Source organism: Phoenix dactylifera, chromosome 3, assembly GCF_009389715.1.
Source record: "Phoenix dactylifera cultivar Barhee BC4 chromosome 3, palm_55x_up_171113_PBpolish2nd_filt_p, whole genome shotgun sequence".
NCBI lineage: Eukaryota > Viridiplantae > Streptophyta > Magnoliopsida > Arecales > Arecaceae > Phoenix > Phoenix dactylifera.
Window position 1 is genome coordinate 9,844,879 of NC_052394.1, and position 18,833 is coordinate 9,863,711.

An 18,833-nucleotide genomic window follows, 5' to 3' on the forward strand; every position below is an offset into this window, starting at 1 on the left:
TTAACTGTTATTCTAATTCATATATCTTCTTTGCAGCCATTCGGTCAGGTTCCGGCGCTGCAGGATGGAGATATAATCCTTTTCGGTAATTATAAAATTATCGAGCCTTTTAAAATTTATTCAACCTGTTCTCATCGTTCGGCGAAATTGGATGGCCAGAATCGCGGGCGATAAACCGGTACATCGCGAGCAAGTACAAGGAGACCGGACCGGACCTGCTCCGGTCGGCGGGGGGGCCGGCGGAGGCGGCGGCGGTGGAGGTGTGGCTGGCGGTGGAGTCGCAGCAGTTCGGGCCGCCCGTCGAGGAGCTGGTGTTCGGGGCGGTGATCAACCCGCGGATCGGGGAGGCAACCGATCAGACGGCGGTGGAGCGGCAGGCGGAGAGGTTGGGGAGGGTGCTCGACGTGTACGAGGAGCGGCTCTCCAAGAATAAATATCTGGCGGGCGGTGAGTTCACATTGGCGGACCTGAACCACATGCCCTACACCTATTTCCTCCTGAGGACACCCCAGGCGGATCTGGTCACCCCCCGGCCGCATGTTCTGGCCTGGTGGGAGGATATCTCCTCGAGGCCCGCCTGGAAGAAGACCGCCGAGGTCATCCCCATATAAGAGCGAGAGATGGATCCTGACGCGTTTGATGTCTCCAATGTTTAGTAGTAGAATAAAATAGTTTATATGAACTAAATTATGCCATCACTAGCAGAATAACAACGGCCTGTTTGGCACCTTTCTGTTTTCTAATTTTGTCTCTCTATAAATTAGTAAAATTCTATATGGAAATGGATGAGATGTGCTCCTTGCTTCTTCTTTTTCTGCCTTCCAAATGCAATAGATACTTGCTTCCAACGAGGTTATTAAAAAAATAATTTGAAAAATTAAACTGGTTTCATCACAAAAAGCCTAGTGCAATAATAACAACTCAGTCCACCAAGATGGTAGCCCAGTTGGAACGGGGCGTTTACTTCCAACCAAGTGGTTACAGATTCGAAACGCGCGGGCGTCGATTAAATTTGGGGACCGAATGCTCCACGCCTGGACACGAGGTCTGGAAGTGCTACTGGTCGGCTGGTAGCCTGGGTGGTGCCAGGTGTGACGTACTCACACGGAGGGTCGGATCGGATAATCGAGCCGGCTCACGGGTGGAGAGAGTATAAGTAAAATAGGTCGGCGTGCCCAACACACGCCCCGGTTTGCACCCATCGAACATTCTCCTGGCGGGGTGGGGGTCCCAGTGGGGGCTGCTACGCGAGGTTGGGCTTGTCCCTTCCTCCCCCCTTCTCCTTTTTTTTTAGCAAAAAAAAAAAAATAACAACTCAAAATTTCATTCAAAAAGATTAATCAAAAAATATTAGTTAGTTTCTTTGATCTTGTATAAGTACCCAAAATTCATCTAGCAAATTATCGACACAAATTCTAGCATACTTCTTTCGTTTAAGCCTTGACGTCCTCCTTAAGCTAAGGATCCAAATCTATTCAAATCTAATCACAAACAGCACGATCTAGCATGATCTAACACATGTGCAAACAATACTAGAAAATGATAACAGTACTAAATAAACCCTAGTTTATTTTTCTGTTTTTGTTTTAAAAGTATAACTGGATTTTTTTTGCAAAATTAACTACTGAAACCTCTTTCTGATATTATCTTACATTTATTCCAAAATTGAAACTTCTAATTCTAGACATAACTACTTCGACGGACGGTCCATGCAGTAGAGATGCGAAAGAGCTAAACTTGAAAAAGCTGGATGTTAGATACCTAACATCATTTCAATGACTGACGATTTGATATTGGTTTCATAATATCAGTCCAATCATACAACATTTAGAGAAAAAATGGTTCATAGTTGTCGCCCGGCCTCTCCGCTTGCACCCATATTCTCAGCATCAAGGCACATAAAGAGCCTTACAAAGGGAATTTACCATGACAAACATGCTTCTCAGAAATGGTGATCAATCTATCTGACCATCCATCAGCAAACTATGATAGAGCGGCAGGTTGCATATGCAATACCAACATAATATTTCAGTTTAAGATATTTCTTCAGTTCGCTATAAAATCATTCGCAGTTCAAGCTTTAGTTTCTAGCCACCTGGACTATTGAGCCAAAGTTTTATCATAATTCCAACCAATCAGATTAGTAAAATATCTAGGCACAGGCTGAAACAACATGAAACCAGAAGCAGAGTATGTAGCACAACTGAAGGTAGGAGCAGGCCATCAGAAAATCATAACACATTACAAGGAAAAAGGGAAATTGAAATAAACACTACGTAATAGCAAAGGAATCGCCACAGCCTTTAATGAAGCAACTGTCCATCATGTCAATAGAGAGATTCAGGGAGAAAAAAAGACATTTATAAATATAGCATGGCAAACTATAATGTGCCCAGAAAATAGGACACACATAGATCTATCATGTGATATTCACACAAATAGTCACTTTGATATGAGTACATGGAAATATTTGCAAGCTGTTAACACTAAGATATGTACAGATTATTGCCCCCAAGAATATTTACCAATGATAGTGAACAGCAGTACAATCAGACATATAAAACTTTCCTTGCGCTAAAAGGTTTCCTCTGGTTTTAAGAAATTGTAACATTCCAGCTGTGTCATCTCTCCACCGTTCACTGGGTCAAATTGGCATCGGTAGAAACTGCACATTCAGGACAACATTAGGGTATGTTTAGAATAAAGACACAATGGCTTAAGAACAAAAACACATAAACCCACTCCTGGGCTATCATGATGCGCAGAGAGCAGAGAAACTAAATGTTCATAAACCCACTCTTGCGCACCAGCATGAGTCAGGAATGTCTTGAGGAAGGAATCATGCAATCCCAGAGCAAAAAAATTACATAACGCAACATTGCCATCATGTCAGGGTCACTTAAGAGGCAATAAATCATGTTTGTATCACTAATTTGTTTCAGTAAATATCCAAATGCAATAAATATATCAGTTGCAAATATCACCAAATTTCAAAAATTGAGAACTTTGTACCAAATATTGGGCAAAATTTGAAGTTTCAGCAGGAAGCCAATTGTTGGAGTTGACATTGCATACCTTCCGTCCATCCCAAGAATCACAATAGTGTTCTTTTGGTGTCCAAATGCAACATTATGTTGCAAACCTTCATGCAAGCGGTACTGGGCCACAGACCATTCTGAGTTGAAATACTTAGGCAGAACACCTAAGATGAAACCAAAAAGGCAACTTTAACTTAAACAGTCTACAAGGCAGCAGCTGATTGGGGGCAGCATGCTATTTTTCACACTAACAGCAAATTTTCTCATGTATAAATACCAACACAAATGATATCATATTTCCTTTGATTACAATGTTGAAATCCAAGTACACTGCAAACAGGTTCGAAAAATTTGCAACCTGCCCGGTTCGAACTCAAAATACGTAGCATTAACATGAACATTTGAATCAGATTTCTATGTCCAAATTCAACACCAGAAAAAGGATCATTAGCTTGACTCAATACAGATAGTTCATATAGGGTAGAAAAGAATCTGTTCACCCAGTTAATTACAAACTCCTGGTTATTAGCCGATTGAATCCATCTGGACCATTTGAAATAAGATCTCGTCTAAGACACGGTTGAACTTGATTGCCACCCACAAAAATAAAGCACTGCTCAGCAGTGAACCCAACCCCGGTCCCCGGTCCAGCACAAGGAACACTCAAGCAAACCAACATGATTACTGGTAGGGTGCTGACAAGCATTGGAAGATTTCCAAGGGCAGAACTTTGTATTTAAGCAAGACAATTGCAAGAAGTTAAGGAAAAACATGGGAGATTATATCTTGAAAAAAGATTAAAGTGGTTACAATAAAAGGAATGAATTTAAAAAAAATTAAAAAATAAATAACATGAAATATTCAAAATGATTATTGACAATTTCTGAGGCATATAGATGGACTGGAGCTGATGCAAGTATGATCCATTAACTAAAATCCGTGGTCCAATTTAATCTGATAATCTGGAGGATGGAAGCAAGATGAGCTTTATTATTTTTAATTTCTCCTATTTTAGGGGGCAGCAGGGTTTTTGTTTTTTTCTCGTTAAGGCATGGGGAACTCTAGCTAAGGATGCACATGAACCAAACTGATCAGAAACAACTCAGGCTCAGATCAATAATAGGGCTTAGTTGAGCTCCTTTGATTAAGAAGCAAGTCAAGACAAAGCTCAGGCCTCGTTTAAAGCTCAAGTTATAAGAAAATCATGCTTGAATAATATGGGTTTGTAAAAACAAACTTAACACTAGGCTTCTTCAAACTCGTCCAACAATGAAATGAACAGTGCTTTAACATTTATTAGCAAGCGTATCTCCAGCTTGGCTCACGTTTGATTACCACTTTCTTATAACAAGCAAGACTGAGCAGTCCGAAGCTCTGCTTGGCTTGGTGAATAAGAGGGTGGGATTGCTTGGAGGGCAAGAATGGGAGAAAGAGGGGCAAGGTGGGATCATGCAAGTGAAATATTTATACAAACTACGTAGGATTGTATTTTATATCATAGCATAGATAATTTTTATATTATTATATACTATTCGAGTTAGGTCCTTTAGGAAATCAGATTTGGATCTTTGTGGATTCCCGCGTCAAAAATAATTATCATATCAAATAGATCGTATTGGATCTCGATCAGATCATGTCAAAATCCAATCCATTGACACGCTTATCATCCATAGAAGTCAGCAAAATTTTCAACTGTACTTATTCATGAAGTCAAAATAAAATCTAGAGTAGAGTTAAGAGTAGTATTTTCCAGTAAAAAATTGAAAAGGAGATCATCAACAAGTTGACTGTTTACTATGACAAATGTCATATTACAGGTACATATTGACCTTTAATCTCCTTTACACTTATTAAAGGTGAACCAGTGACTTGTTTTCTTTTATTAAAATAAATTACTAGTCTATCTAGGCAGACAAAAATATTTTGATAAAAGCATTATACAATTAAAAAGGCTCTGGAAGGAAAGTATAGAATACCAGTGGTAAATACTAACAAAGACAAATTAGATGGAAAACCAACCATTATCACGAGATCTCATAAAGGTTTAAGAAATAAGTTGATATGTTTTCCTCTTGCATAAAGAAATATCCAGGTGCAATTACTAATTTTTACAAGTTAAATGTGGCTACCTTTAATGAATAAGATTTTTAACAAGTTGACCGTTTACTATGACAAATGTCACATTATAGGTACATATTGATCTTTAATCTCCTTTACTCTTATTAAAGATGAACCAGTGACTTGTTTCTCTTTTTTTTTGATGAAAAAAATTACTAGTCTATCGAGGCAGACAAAAATATTTTGATAAAAGCATTATACAGTTAAAAAGACTCTGGAAGGAAAGTATAGAATACCAGTGGTGAACACTAACAAAGACAAATTAGATAGAAAACCAACCATTATCATGAGATCTCATAAAAGTTTAAGAAATAAGTTCATATGATTTCCTCTTGCATAAAGAAATATCCAGGTGTGATTACTAATTTTTACAAGTTAAATGTGGTTACCTTTAATGAATAAGATTTTCAATGAGTTGACTGTTTACCATGACAAATGTCATATTATGGGTATATATTGATCTTTAATCTCCATTACAATTATTAAAGATGAACCGGCGACTTGTTTTTTTTTTTGATGAAAATAAATTACTAGTCTATCGAGGCAGACAAAAAATATTTTGATAAAAAGCATTATACAATTAAAAAGACTCTGGAAGGAAAGAATAGAATACCAGTGGTGAACACTAACAAAGACGAATTAGATGGAAAACCAACCATTATCACGAGATCTCATAAAAGTTCAAGAAGTAAGTTCATATGATTTCCTCTTGCATAAAGAAATATCCAGGCGTGATTACTAATTTTTACAAGTTAAATGTGGTTACCTTTAATGAAAGAGAGGGATGAAGTGATAGCTGGGGGATTTGGCTCTGGTGCAGGCCGGGGCCTATCATTTCCTGTCAATCCCAAATTAACCTTGAGGCTGAACACATGAACTGTTCCTTTGTCACTGGAGACTGCTAACCACTGCATATTAGCAGAGAAGGCCAGGCTGTAAATCTCTGCTCTATCAGCACCTCTTCTTACCTAGAAACAAAAGATCTCCCAATAACATCAGATTCAAAATCGCTAAATATAAAACAGAGAGGAGCTTTACTGAAAAAACAGCAGAACCTGGAAAGAAATCATAAAAAAAAATTAAAAAATATGCATGAACTGTAAAAGTATGCACAAATTATACAAGGTTTGTAAAAGCAAAGTCTAATACAGCTGCTAGTGTGATTTGGACACAGGTTCACACACAAAGTGGGGAGAAAACAGTAAAATAAGCAATTCTATTGTGGGAAAGAGCAACAACTCTCCTTCAAAATAACAACATTCAGTATTATAGGTACAACAAAGGTACAACTCAAGTCATGGAACATAGACAAAATTGTAGGAAGTAAGAGTTCTATTCATAGATTCATATTCTATTATAGGTTTTAAGAGAAATTTCTTTTAGTATACTTTCTTTGCAGACATTAAAACCAAAGAAAATAAACCTTGAGCCTTGAGATTATGCATGAAAATTTATTTGTATTTGTTATAGATGAAAGCTGAAAGCATAAAACAAACGGGTTTACTCCAAATTTGTTGTACGTCAGAGTTTTGATGTAACATTTGTTTCGACTTCAAATTTAGGAACTTAAAAGTAATTTGAGCATAAGTTTATTTGGATATCCTGCCAATCATAAAAAAACCAAATCATAATTTTTCAAGGGTGCGTGCAAAAAATGGTGGAAGCACAAGGATGAGGCGGCATATGAAGACAGGAATTCAGGTGATAAATTTGAATAGGTAAGTGCAATACCGTCTCAGGGTGACAATCACTTGATGGTTGCTTTCTCTAAAAGGTTGATCTCTCAACTCAAAACTTAGCCTCTTTTAGATCATTGTCACCACAATAAGGTTATATACCAGAAATAATCTGCCAAAGTCCATAAAATGGAAATCTTCATTCACTCAAAATAATTGCACTAATCTCTTAAAATAACTTTAAAGCTTACACCCTTCTAAAACTAAATCACAACGGGCCATGCTTCCCTTCTACTCCTACATCCACTATTCACATTATTCTTTTATATTGATGTGGGAATCTTGAATCACGTCACCTGGCGAGGAATGAATCAGTACAACAGCCAGCCAGCTTTTTCTTTTTTTTCTTTTCTTTGGTTCAAGATTCATTCAATAAAACAGATGGAAGGCATATTTAATTATAACTAACATAAACTTTTCTACATGACTAAAGGAGCAGGCTCAAGTCTAGCCATCTGATTGACCTATTTACTGAAGTCAAGCTCATGGTCTAATGCATCCTATATGAAAAACAACAAAATAATTAATTTGGAAGAAAATTAAGACACTAGAGTATTGGTCCTGATCTTGTACTCTAATAATGTACCTGATCTGGGTAAATTATAATGGCCATCTAAGTCAAATTAACCAAGTGGTCATTCTACCAGCAAGAAAAACCTCAGTCAATCAAGTCAAGAGAAATGAAAAAGTATGGGGGAAGGAATAGCATTCTAAAATATTAGCCGATGCAACCAAATGTGCAAACGAGGCCCAGTGACCCCACCTTATTGGGCCAATGTGGTCCTCAAATGCAGCCAAACATCGATCAAGTAGGATATTCGCAAGCCGTCATTAGGGCCCATGGGTTGGTTTTAAAAGCCTCAGCCCACTGCACTCCTGAATGCACTCTTCAAACTCCAGCATCTCCAAAGAGGGGAGGGAGAGGTGGGGGTTGAGGAAAAAAGGAAAGGGTGTTGGGGGGTGGGGTGCGGGGGCAGGCTATAGCTCATCCAACAATTAGTGTTAGTTAATCAATGGCCTACAGTGGATGGAAAATGGCATATATACTTTGGCAGCTAACACCAAAGGATTGAGTGTTGGTTTTTCTTCTCCCCCCTTGTTACCTTTCCTTCACCTCCTTTTCTCCCACTCTCTATCTCCTTTGCCCCCCATCTTCTTCGCAACTTGTTTTGCCTCTTCTTCATCTGCTTACCTTGCCCCCTTCTTCTGCTTCTCTCTCTTTCTCACTATCTCTCTCATATCTTCCATCTCTGTCTGTTCCCTCATCACCGGACGCCCAGCACCCTCTTTCCTCACCTTCCCCCACCCACCAAAAAAAAAAAAAACTTGATTTTCTATTGTTCATTTTCTACTTATTTATCTCTATTTTTTTAATTTATTTCACCTTTTTCCATAAATCTTATTATTTCTAAATATTTAGATGCCAATCTTATGTGTAATGTTGTTCCCTAGAGACACACATACTGCAACTGCCTCTTAAAAGTAGGGGAAAAAAATCCAAGAAATATAGCTATCCCACTCCTTCAATGTGCTTGCAATACAATTATCGCAAAATATATTTTAGGTCAAACTATCTAGAAAAATTAGAATGGAAAAAGACCAATATTTGGTTTCTCTTTTTGAATTTAAAATTGAACACCATCAAAGAGAAAAAGTGCAATAGCAAAGCCTTTTGTTACACACATACATATACAACATATATAGCAAGAGATTTGATGAAAATTCATTTTTCAATTTTTTTCATGCATCCATATAGGTGGTAGACTTGATGTACATCATTTTTTAGACTTCAATTTAATATGCAGGCACTGAGAAATCAGCCAAAGTAGTCATTACTACTTCCCAACTAGCACCATAGGAACGATTCACTATAACCAAATCAAATATTTATTAGCTTGAACTCCATGATACCTTTACCACATCCCTTGAAGAACCAACAATGAAGGTCAAATTTGAAAGCCTTGCAACATCTAATATTGCTACTCTCCACCCTTTGTTTCCTCTTCCCCACAAGGTATTGGAGGTTAGATCAGGGAGATTTAGCATTTTCATTTTGTTGAATGGTAGAGTATATTGCAATCTTTCCAGCAAAGTTCTTGCTAGCACTTAGTTTCTCAAAAGCTGATTACGTGAGGTGCAGGTGGTGCCTCATTCTTTTCATCAACATCATCCAGTATTGCATGCCAAGGCCTTTGTGGATATGCCCTGCAGGTAAAGGGACAATAAACTTCATATCCTATGTAGTGTTGGGCTTTGGGCCTCGTGGCTTGCTTTTTAAGGCTATAGATTTGGGCACAATAACTAAAAAACTTATCATCTTAATAAGGTGGTGCAGGCTCAGCCCCTCCATGCCTCACATGATACTGATTATAGCACCATGCTTGATCCTAATAAAATATAAAAGATTTACAACTAAAAAAGGTCAAGTAAACTCTATTGTAACATTAGTTGCGTCCTCACTTCACATTTTCTTTTCAAATTTTACCATCGAAAAATTTTAAGCACTTCTTTTTTTATGTGATCACAAACAAATTCCTAGTTGAGGGCAAAAGGCAAAAAGTGGATTGGTGGGGAGAAACTAGTCACAATATCAGCAAATTTCGCTTCTCTCAACCAGTGGAAAGAAGGATGGTTTGACTGCTTTGTGAGGGCCACTAAACATGTGGCAAATAAACCAAAAAAAAAGCAAAGGAAGAACAGAAAATACGGGAGAAGTGTAGAACAGGAGAAGGATTTCTACAATTCGAGTAATCAACAAAAATGAAAGGAAGAACAGAAAATACGGGAGAAGTGTAGAAACCTACCTTAAGACCAACCCCTCATATCTGAGGGCAAACAGTTCTATATTAGAATTTCACCGTAATCATCTTAGCAAATAACACAATAAGGAAATATACATGCATCGAACTACAAAAGAATCATGAGGACCAATATGGATTCAAAGAAAGCAAGCAATGCATCTTACTTCTTGGAGAAGTGTTCCATCAACGGTGCTGAAAATCCTGATAAGCGTGCCCTTGGTGCTCGCAGTGGCGATCAACCGCCCATCCTGCGACAGCGCGAAGCACGCAATCCTCGAGTCATGTGCCATGATAAACTTGGTCCGGCGAGCCCCGTAATGCTCCACCCTGACCTGGCCCTTCTGCCCCCCAGGGCAGACCAGGACCAGCGACCCCTGCTGCTGGGAGACGGCGCAGAGCCCCTTGGGGTTCGGCACCGTCTCAATCTGGTGCACGAGCTTCAAATCGGCGAAATTGTACACAAAGATCTTGTGGTCCAGCACCACGATGATCCGGTCTCGCCGGAGCCGTACGGCCCGGACCTCCGACCGGAAGGAGAGCTCCCCGATGCAGCGGCTCTGGTGGTCATCCCAAATCATGACCTTGTTGGGCGCGTAGTAGGGCTGCGGCCCCCCGCCGACGAGGGCCAGGATGTTGCACCGGAACAGCATCTCCACGACACCGATCCCCCCGTCGTCGAAGTCGCGCCGGAAGATCTCCCGGAAGGGGTCGCAATTATAGATGCGGAAGCCCCGGTCGGTGCCGGCGGCAAAGCACCCATGGTCCTGGTTGAACGACAGGTGCAGCAGCGACGGCATCGACGCGGCGGATGGCGGCGAGGAGGAGCACGAGGATGGCTCCGCTGCCATCAGCGGCGGCGTGACGGCGATCGAATGGAGGCTGAGATTGGGGTTTTCGAGGGAGGGGGAGTCGGGGGCATCGTCGCCCTCCAGCGGATCGGCGGCGGAGGAAGAGGAGGGGTCGGGGGATAGGGATTGGGATCCGGGTTCGTCGTTGTGGTGGGGAGAAGGGAGGAACGGGGAATTAGGGTTTGGGTCGGGGTCAAGGTTAGTGTTTGGCCAGGAAAGGGGGGGTACGGGGGAGGAGGATGAGGAAGTGGGGATGGAGAGGGCGGCCATGGAGGCGGGGTTAGGAGAGATCGGGAAATATCACGGCGTTGGAGGGGCAAAAGGGACCATCGGCGGATTAAAAATGCTCGGCGAGTTGAGGACGCGACGGGAGGACGGCTGTCCGATGAGGTTTGTCGGAAAGGCTCGAGGTAAGAACACCGATATTGTTTTCCAGAAGGGGGACTGGCTTTTGATATAATTGCTTAAGTGCCCCTGGTGGCGGAGTGGTTGAGGATTGCCGTTAGCTTACGAACAGAAAATTCTTGGAAATCCAACGCATTTTTTTGTTGGGTGAACCGTACGCTGTTGTTTGGAGGAGAAATAATTAAACCCGAAATGGACAAACAGACATTTATTATTAAAAAAATAAATTTTTAAAAATAATTCAGAGTTCTTATAAAATAATAATATTTTTTTTTTTTTCAAATGGATGTTTGGAGATGATGTTGAGGAGGTAGAAGATGGAAGGAAAGAAATAGTTGGCTTAAAAGAAGATCGCCCTAGCATTGCTAACTTGGGGGTAATTATATAAACCAGATAAAAATTGCTAATCAAATCCATTATCTTTGCAATGTCAGCTATTTTTGATCTTTTTTTTTTCGGTACATCGGCGAGTCATACACAACGGATGTGAATGTAGCCCAAAAAGTTAGAATTGCCATATTTTTCGTAGGACATATTTTTAAGAGTGATGAATGATGGTGATGGCATGCCCAATGCATCTCCGTCAACAACAACGACAAAGAAAGAAAGCAAGTAGCAGCATAAATCCAATGTCTATGTTGAAAATTTCTATTACATCCATTAATTAAAATTGCTTCACAAATCACAACGAAGTGAAGAAATATGTAGTAAATTACATCTCTAGATTGAAAATTATCAAGCAATGAAATGTAGGCTCTTTGGACTCGAAAACCATAGGAGAAACAAAAAATCTCTGCTTACTAGAGATCAGAAGATCTTCAAGGCAAAGATTTAATTGGTAAAGGTAAAGGTCGGCTTCACGATGACATTGGGAGGAATGAACCTCCTAGATCTTGGGTGAAGGTGGTCCAAGGGAGGCCTGAGCCTCATTCATCATAAGAAACTTGATCCCATCAAAGTTACGATCGCAAATCGGATCATCTTTGATCCTAAGATGCAGAGAGGGAGCGTGCAGATTGGGACCTGGACTTAGTTTGTAAATTTTTGGTGAAACCCATGCACATAGCTGAACTTAGGTTGCAACCGAGCAACCCATGGCCAATTACTAGGCTCTATCTAGTTTCTAATATGGATTGTGATAATTATACGTACCTCTAAATTTTCTAATGAAAATGACATGGTTACCATCTTAACGGAAGGGCCAGGGGTGTTAAATCTTCTAAGGTGTCAAGATGATTTCCGGCCATTGGAGGCTAAGATTAATGTGGTCCGACTGTGGATTTGCTTCCCTCAACTCCCTATAGAGTATTGGCATGCTAAGGCTTTAATCATGCTTGCTGCTAGGATTGGTAAACCTTTGAGAATAGATGAACCCACTATGCATGGAGAACAATGTGATATTGCCGTAGTGGGTGTCGAGATTATCCCATCTCAACCAATGAAACAGGAGATGTGGCTTGGTCCCCTAGAGAAGTGTCCTTTGTGGAGAATTAAAGTATGAAAAGGTCCCATCCATTTGTTGTATAAATATGGAGGAGACTCCGTTGGGGCGAGTATGGAGGTTGAAGGAGGTGAAGGTACTCTCTAGTAAGCTGATAACTTGGTAAGTACCCAAGCGAGCAAGGTAAGTCTAATGATCCTATGATTCAAGATGAAGATGATTTTCTATATGGAACTACTATTAGTTTTGCCCTACTGTTATTTTGATGTGGAATTATAAGGGGGGGCATCGAAAAAAGATGCTCGAACTAGATGGGAACCACCCCTCTAAACTGGCTTTTAAGATAAATATGAATGGTTCTATAATCTTAGATGAATTGACGGAGTGGGCAGCAATAATCCTCAGAAATCACATTGGACAACAAACATCTTGAAACGAAATGTATACTTCAAATCTCAAGCTCCTCTCCCTTTGCTAATGCTTCGGATCTTCACGAAGCCTTGCTTATGAGGCATCAACTTCATCTCCTAAAGGTGATTACCTTACTTTGCTTGCAATCATCAAGTGAGGCGAGTCAATCCCTTTCAACTCCAATAGCTTAATCTTGGACTGCACTACCATGATTGATGGAATTATAGAGATCAAGCTGCAACACATCCTAAGACGGAAAACCGAGCAGTGGATTGGATCGCCTCTCATGCTAGAAGATTGGGGATATCTTGGGTGTTGGATGACAATGTGCCTAGGGATCTTAGGGAATATATCTAGGGCTTATCAAATGAGAATGTAATGGTGGCATATTTGGTCGTTATCAATCCAAAAAGAAAAGATAGCAAAGAAATGTTGTTCCTTGTATATCTAGTGGAGGATTATGATCTTAATACATATAGCCTGATTATAAAAGTAAACATGCTAAGATTCAAACCTTATAACTATTCTAAGGATATGCCTTTAGACAAGGGCATCTTTTGTTAGCATAATAATTCTTTGAATTTTAACAATAGGTACCTTATCATGGTTTACTACTTCCACTGAGATTATAAATTAGTTATATATTTTTTTTTATTAAACGAGGATGGGTTGTAATTAATATTCATTGTTTGTTAGAAAGCAAAATCTTATATGTAATTATTAAACTTATGCATCAAGTGTCAGGATTTGATATTAGTTTTCATGCAATTCTCGTCTCTTCAGAGCCCCCACTTCTTGGCTATCTTAAGGTGAATTTCGATGGAAGCTTGCTCGCTAGTGGAGATTGGACATGTGTGGCATTTGTCGTTAGGGACCATAGTGTTAGGCTGATTGCTGCAGAGGGATGTTGTTCCATTGAAGCCTCGGCATTTGGAGCAGAGCTCAAGGCTGCCTGGGAGGGGCTATCTCATGCGCGTCATGTGATGAAGGCTGACAGGATCATTCTGGAGGGCGATTCCGCTGTTTTGATTGATCGCCTTTAGGCCGAGAGACGGAAGGAGGTAGAGCATCTGCTGATGTACGATATGTACCGGATGATATGGGAGTGTCGGGCCATCCAGATCAGGCATGTTCTTTGGGAGACGAACCAAGTTGCTGATTGGGTCGTCTTCTTCGCTGCTTAGCATTCCAAGGAGTTCCTATGGACCCAACAATTCGTAGTTCCTTATGCCTTTATAGCCTCCTCGTTAGTGATGTAGCTGGTTGTGCTCATGTGAGAGCAGTTTGAGCAGCCGACCCACTAACCAGAAGCCAAAAAAAAAGCCAATTGCTTCCTGAAACAAAGGTAAACCACTCCATCAGTACAAGTCCCTCCACTTCTCCCTCTATGCCTCTTGTCAAGCCCAAGCCCTTTAAAAAGGGCACCTACTTTAGATGTGGGAGCTCAGATCACTTCAAGGCAAACTGCAGAAACCCAGTTCGATGCTTTGGGTGTCTTCGTGTGGGACACCAAGCAAGAAGCTACTGAGCTATTCCCTCTCAGCCTTCAACCATCTCAAAAACCCTGGCCAAGCATCTCAAGAGTCGAACAACGTCCTTCTGCACATTCCCAACATACCTCAATCATCAAAAGTTTTCTCCCCTTCACCTGCGAGAAGGCAAGCATCTTTGACTATCAGCTGTCCCCTCATAGCCTTTATAGTCTCCTTTAGCGAACCTACGAGAGTCATCTCATGCTTCGCGGCCAAAGTCACTTCAACGTCATTGCCCACTACTGTTCCCATCAAAAATGTCTTCTCTAACATCCTTTCAGTCCTTTTCATCAAACCAGGTGTGTCGGGCAGGACAGCAGTTTCGCCTTTGAATGAATTCACTCCTTCTGCTGTGTTGGTTCACACACCAATGGCTCACTGCTCAGCAAAATGAAGTTCCTGCCGTCGAGCTAAGAAACTCAGAACTCTTGGCCTCTCCAAAGACAACATCACCCTAGAAGATCTCCTTTACCTGAACTCTTAAGACAAATGAGGCCTCCTATTTGCCGACAACAAAGGCAAAACACTCTCCAAATTGAAAAGCATGGAGTCTGCACGTTGGATAATAGTTAACAATGGTACCAAAGAATCCACTTTGGTGGTTTGGAAGGTGATTTGTCAGCTGCTCAAGTTTGGTGGGTTGGGTGTACGCTCTTTGGCAGCCAGGCGAAAGGTTCTGGCAGCAAGACATGCAGCCAGATATATCTTAAAATCGGATAGCCTGTGTATGAGGGGCAAGTACAGTGCATACACCACGGTGGCTGACTTTCGGGCAGTACGCCATTGCTCCTTCATTTGCAAAGAGATTTGCGCCCATGCTCCAGTGGTGCTTTCTGCGATCAGGTGGGCCATTGGCAATGGGCAGTCTATTGATGTGTTGGAGGACGCATGGGTGACCGAACATCTATTGGGTCGAATGCCGACGATGGTCGATTCGGTAAAGCTAAAGGGGTGCAGAGTTAGTGATCTAATCTCTCCGGAAAAGAGGTAAGTCGAATGACATGCTGATCCGGGACGCATTTGGGAGCAGCTGGCTGAGAGGATTCTAGCACTTTCAATTCCTGCGAGGGAGACAACGGACAAACTGGTCTGGACTTTGACAGAAAGGGCGAAGGTACGTACTAGGGACTTGCATGTTCTGATGGGAGAGAGACAATCCGACAGATTGATGGTGAGTGGATTCAGAGAATGCGTATCCACCCTCGTGCAGCCTTATTCATCTGGAAGGTGACATGGGGCTATCTACCAACCGGAGTGTGGTGGCCAGGAGGAGCGTGAGGATTATTCCCATGTGTGAGGAGTGCCCCGACATGGAGGAGTCTGTCAGCCATGTGCAGTTCAGTTGCCCTCGGGCAGTGCAGGTTTGGAGGAGGGCTTCATTCCCCATGCCGCACTCCGTGAAGTCGGCCGAGGAACTTCTACGCCAGCTAAGGGAGGCCATGAGGAGACTGAGTTCTGCTGAGTGGGGCATCACCTATGCTTACATGCCTTATCACATTTGGCTAGACAGAAACGTTTGTCTCTTTGAAGGTAAGAGGACATCCACGAGGGCTGTGGTCGATAGAGCTCTCCTCCAAGTTGTAGAGATCATCAACACAACCATGACGATATCATCCGAGATGGCTAGGGACATCTGGGACTCCCACTTCGTTGTTGCAGTGCCTAAATTTACTTTTGTCTATTGGAAGCCCCCACCCCCCGGGCCATCTCAAGGTGAATTTTGATGGCAGTATGGCGGCAAATGGAGACAAAGAAGGTATGAATTTTGTGATCAGAGATCACAACTCTAGGTTGGTTGCCGCGGGAAGATGTCGCATATGTGACATAACAGCTATTGGGGGGAGCTCAGGGCAGTTTGGGAGGGCATCACCTTCGCGAGGCATATTCTAGGGGTCGACAATATCCTCCTGGAAGAAAACTCAACGACGGTGGTCGAGTAGATCCGAGATGAGGAGTAGAGGGACGATGGCCACCCACTGCTCTAGGATATTCACAGGATAGCGAGAGACTGTGACTCATTTCAGGTTGCTCATGTGTATCGGAAGGCAAACATGACTGCAGATTGGGTCGCCTCCTTTCCTGCCACCACTCGAAAAAGGTTCTTTGAACATGCCTTGAAGCCGCCCCTCCACCCATACGTCATTTTCTTTCCCTCGACTCTATGGGTTGCACTCACACTAGAGCAGTGTGAGCAACTATTGTACCAAAAAATAAAAGACCATCTTTTTTCTTGGCGCGTTTTGGCACCCCATCGCACTCAGTTTTTGGCTTTCTTTGTGCCAAGTTATTACTTAATGTCTTCTCTATTATTATCTAAGTGTACTCACTTTTTGTTAATGCTGACCAGATCACATAGGTTTCTTTTTGTCTGGATAAATCTAGCTTGCTGCTGGGATTGGCAAACCTTTGAGAATAGATGAACCCACTATGCATGGAGAACAATTAATGTGATATTGTCATAGTGGGTGTGGAGATTTCCCCATCTCAACCTATGAAACAGGAGATGTGGCTTGGTCCCCTAGAGAAGTGTCCTTTGTCAAGAATTACAGTATGAAAAGGTCCCATCTATTTGTTGTATAAATGTGGTGTTTTTGGTCAAAGGTTTTGGAAATCCTCTCAAATATGGATCTCAAATGGAGGAGGAGACTCCGTTGGGGCGAGTATGGAGGTTGAAGGAGGTGAAGGTACTCTCTAGTAAACTGATAACTTGGTCAGTACCCAAGTGAGCAAGGTAAGTCTAATGATCCTATGATTCAAAATGAGGATGATTTTCTATATGGAACTGCTATTAGTTTTGCCCTGCTGTTATTTTGATGTGGAATTATAAGGGGGGGCATCGAAAAAAGATGCTCGAACTAGATGTTTTTCTTTGATTTATGTTTATAATGTTCTCCTTGATGAAAGTCATGTATCTCATGGATTTGCTAAATTTTGTGGCATGTAGTGTTGGTAGGGCTTGGGACTCCTTTGTATTGCCAGCAGAAGGAAAATTAAAGTCTCTTGAAAAGTACATCAATTTCATAATTTTGTGGCTGATCATGACTTGCACGAGCTTGGCTTCTCTCTGGCCCCCCCGTACTTGGTGTAGAAATCGCCAAAGGCTTGCTAGGTCAGGGCCCAGCTGGACCATGCTTTAAATAAGTCTAATTGGTTACAATTCTTTCCTAATGCTATGGTTTCTCATTTAGATCACAGTGCCTTAGATGCCCTCTTATTTACAATTTTGTGGAGACTAAGGAAAAGCCATGAATGGCTGTGAAGTAGAGCTTACTCTAAGTTGTGTTTGGAATGGAGAAGTGGAGCCTGGAATGTCATATTTCACCCGTTGGGATGGCAACCAGATGATAGAAATTGTGTTTGGAATGGAGATCCATCAGATGATTCCTTTTGGCCTAATAATGTCAGTCCTAAATGAGGTAAGGCTCTCGTTGCTACTGTTTCATGGTTTACTTGCTCTCTTTTGAGAATAGGAAGGGGTTTGAAAAAAATGACAGCTTCAAAGGTTTGGTGCATGGTAAATTAATATTTCAGAACTCTATGCATCAACTACAAGTCAGCATAAAAGATGGGCAAGATGGGAACCACCCCCTCTAAACTGGATTTTAAGATAAATATAATCTTAGATGAATTGACGGAGTGGAAACGAAATGTATCCTTCAAATCTCAAGCTCCTCTCCCTTTGCTAATGCTTCGGATCTTCATGAAGCCTTGCTTATGATGCATCAACTTCATCTCCTAAAGGTGATTACTGCAAGTAATTACCTTACTTTGCTTGCAATCATCAAGTGAGGCGAGTCTATTCGAATAGAGCTTAATATTTTTCTTAAAGAGCTTAATAATTTTCGTATTCTTAACTTCTTTAGTTTTTTTTATTACAGGTTCCTGATACTTCATCTGCGCGTAGAGATGGTGATGCCATCGACCCCTGAAGCTTTTATTTTGGAGTTTTATATGTATTTTTTTATGCTTTTCAAAGTACATTGTAAATGTAAATTGATAGTATAAATGTAATTTGATAATATGAATGTTTAGATAAATATGTTTGATTGTGCCATGTGTATATCTCGCTTAGTGTGTATGCCTTTGATTTTGTAAACAGAGTTTTAAAATTTTTTAAATATTTTTTTTAAAAAATAATACGCTAACGACGCTTTAAAGCGTCGCTAAAATCACGAATATCTATCAATTAGCGACGCTTTAAAGCGTCGGTAAGTTTGACTTAACGACATTCAAATCAGCAAGAAGATTCTTTAACCAAGTAATCTCACAACAAGTTGAGGCTATGGAACGATATTCTGTTTCTGCTGAGGATCTTGATACAGTATATTGCTTCTTTGATTTCCATGATATAAGTGAGTTTCCAAGAAAAATGCAGAAACTTGTAACTGAGCGTCAAGTGTCAGAATATGCTGCCCAATCTGCATCATAGAAGGCTTTTAATTGCAATTCAAAAGTGGAAAAGAAGAACAATCCTTGTCTCGGAGTGGCTTTGAGATACCTCAA

General features: G+C 41.1%; 3 protein-coding genes across 3 annotated transcripts; 2 read left to right on the plus strand and 1 right to left on the minus strand.

The window, feature by feature from the left end:
- On the plus strand, window positions 1-807 carry LOC103715303 (glutathione S-transferase 3-like; the record flags this gene model as incomplete). The annotated part of the gene is made up of 2 exons (XM_026807768.2): window positions 1-85; window positions 160-807. Coding segments are annotated over 2 exons (537 nt in total), but the record flags the coding sequence as incomplete, so codon positions are not given.
- Window positions 808-2,339: 1,532 nt separating this feature from the next.
- Window positions 2,340-10,992, minus strand: LOC103715269 (autophagy-related protein 18a-like). The gene is made up of 4 exons (XM_008802842.4): window positions 9,858-10,992; window positions 5,923-6,124; window positions 3,076-3,202; window positions 2,340-2,665 (listed from the first exon to the last, which is right to left on the minus strand). The coding sequence occupies exons 1-4, from the start codon at window positions 10,809-10,811 to the stop codon at window positions 2,575-2,577; spliced, it is 1,374 nt and encodes a 457-aa protein (XP_008801064.1). The 5' UTR covers window positions 10,812-10,992; the 3' UTR covers window positions 2,340-2,574.
- Window positions 10,993-15,562: 4,570 nt separating this feature from the next.
- On the plus strand, window positions 15,563-18,259 carry LOC103715302. The gene is made up of 3 exons (XM_039124013.1): window positions 15,563-16,043; window positions 16,932-17,014; window positions 18,209-18,259. Exons 1-3 carry the CDS (start codon window positions 15,563-15,565, stop codon window positions 18,257-18,259), a joined length of 615 nt encoding a protein of 204 aa, XP_038979941.1.
- The last annotated feature ends 574 nt before the right edge of the window (window positions 18,260-18,833 follow it).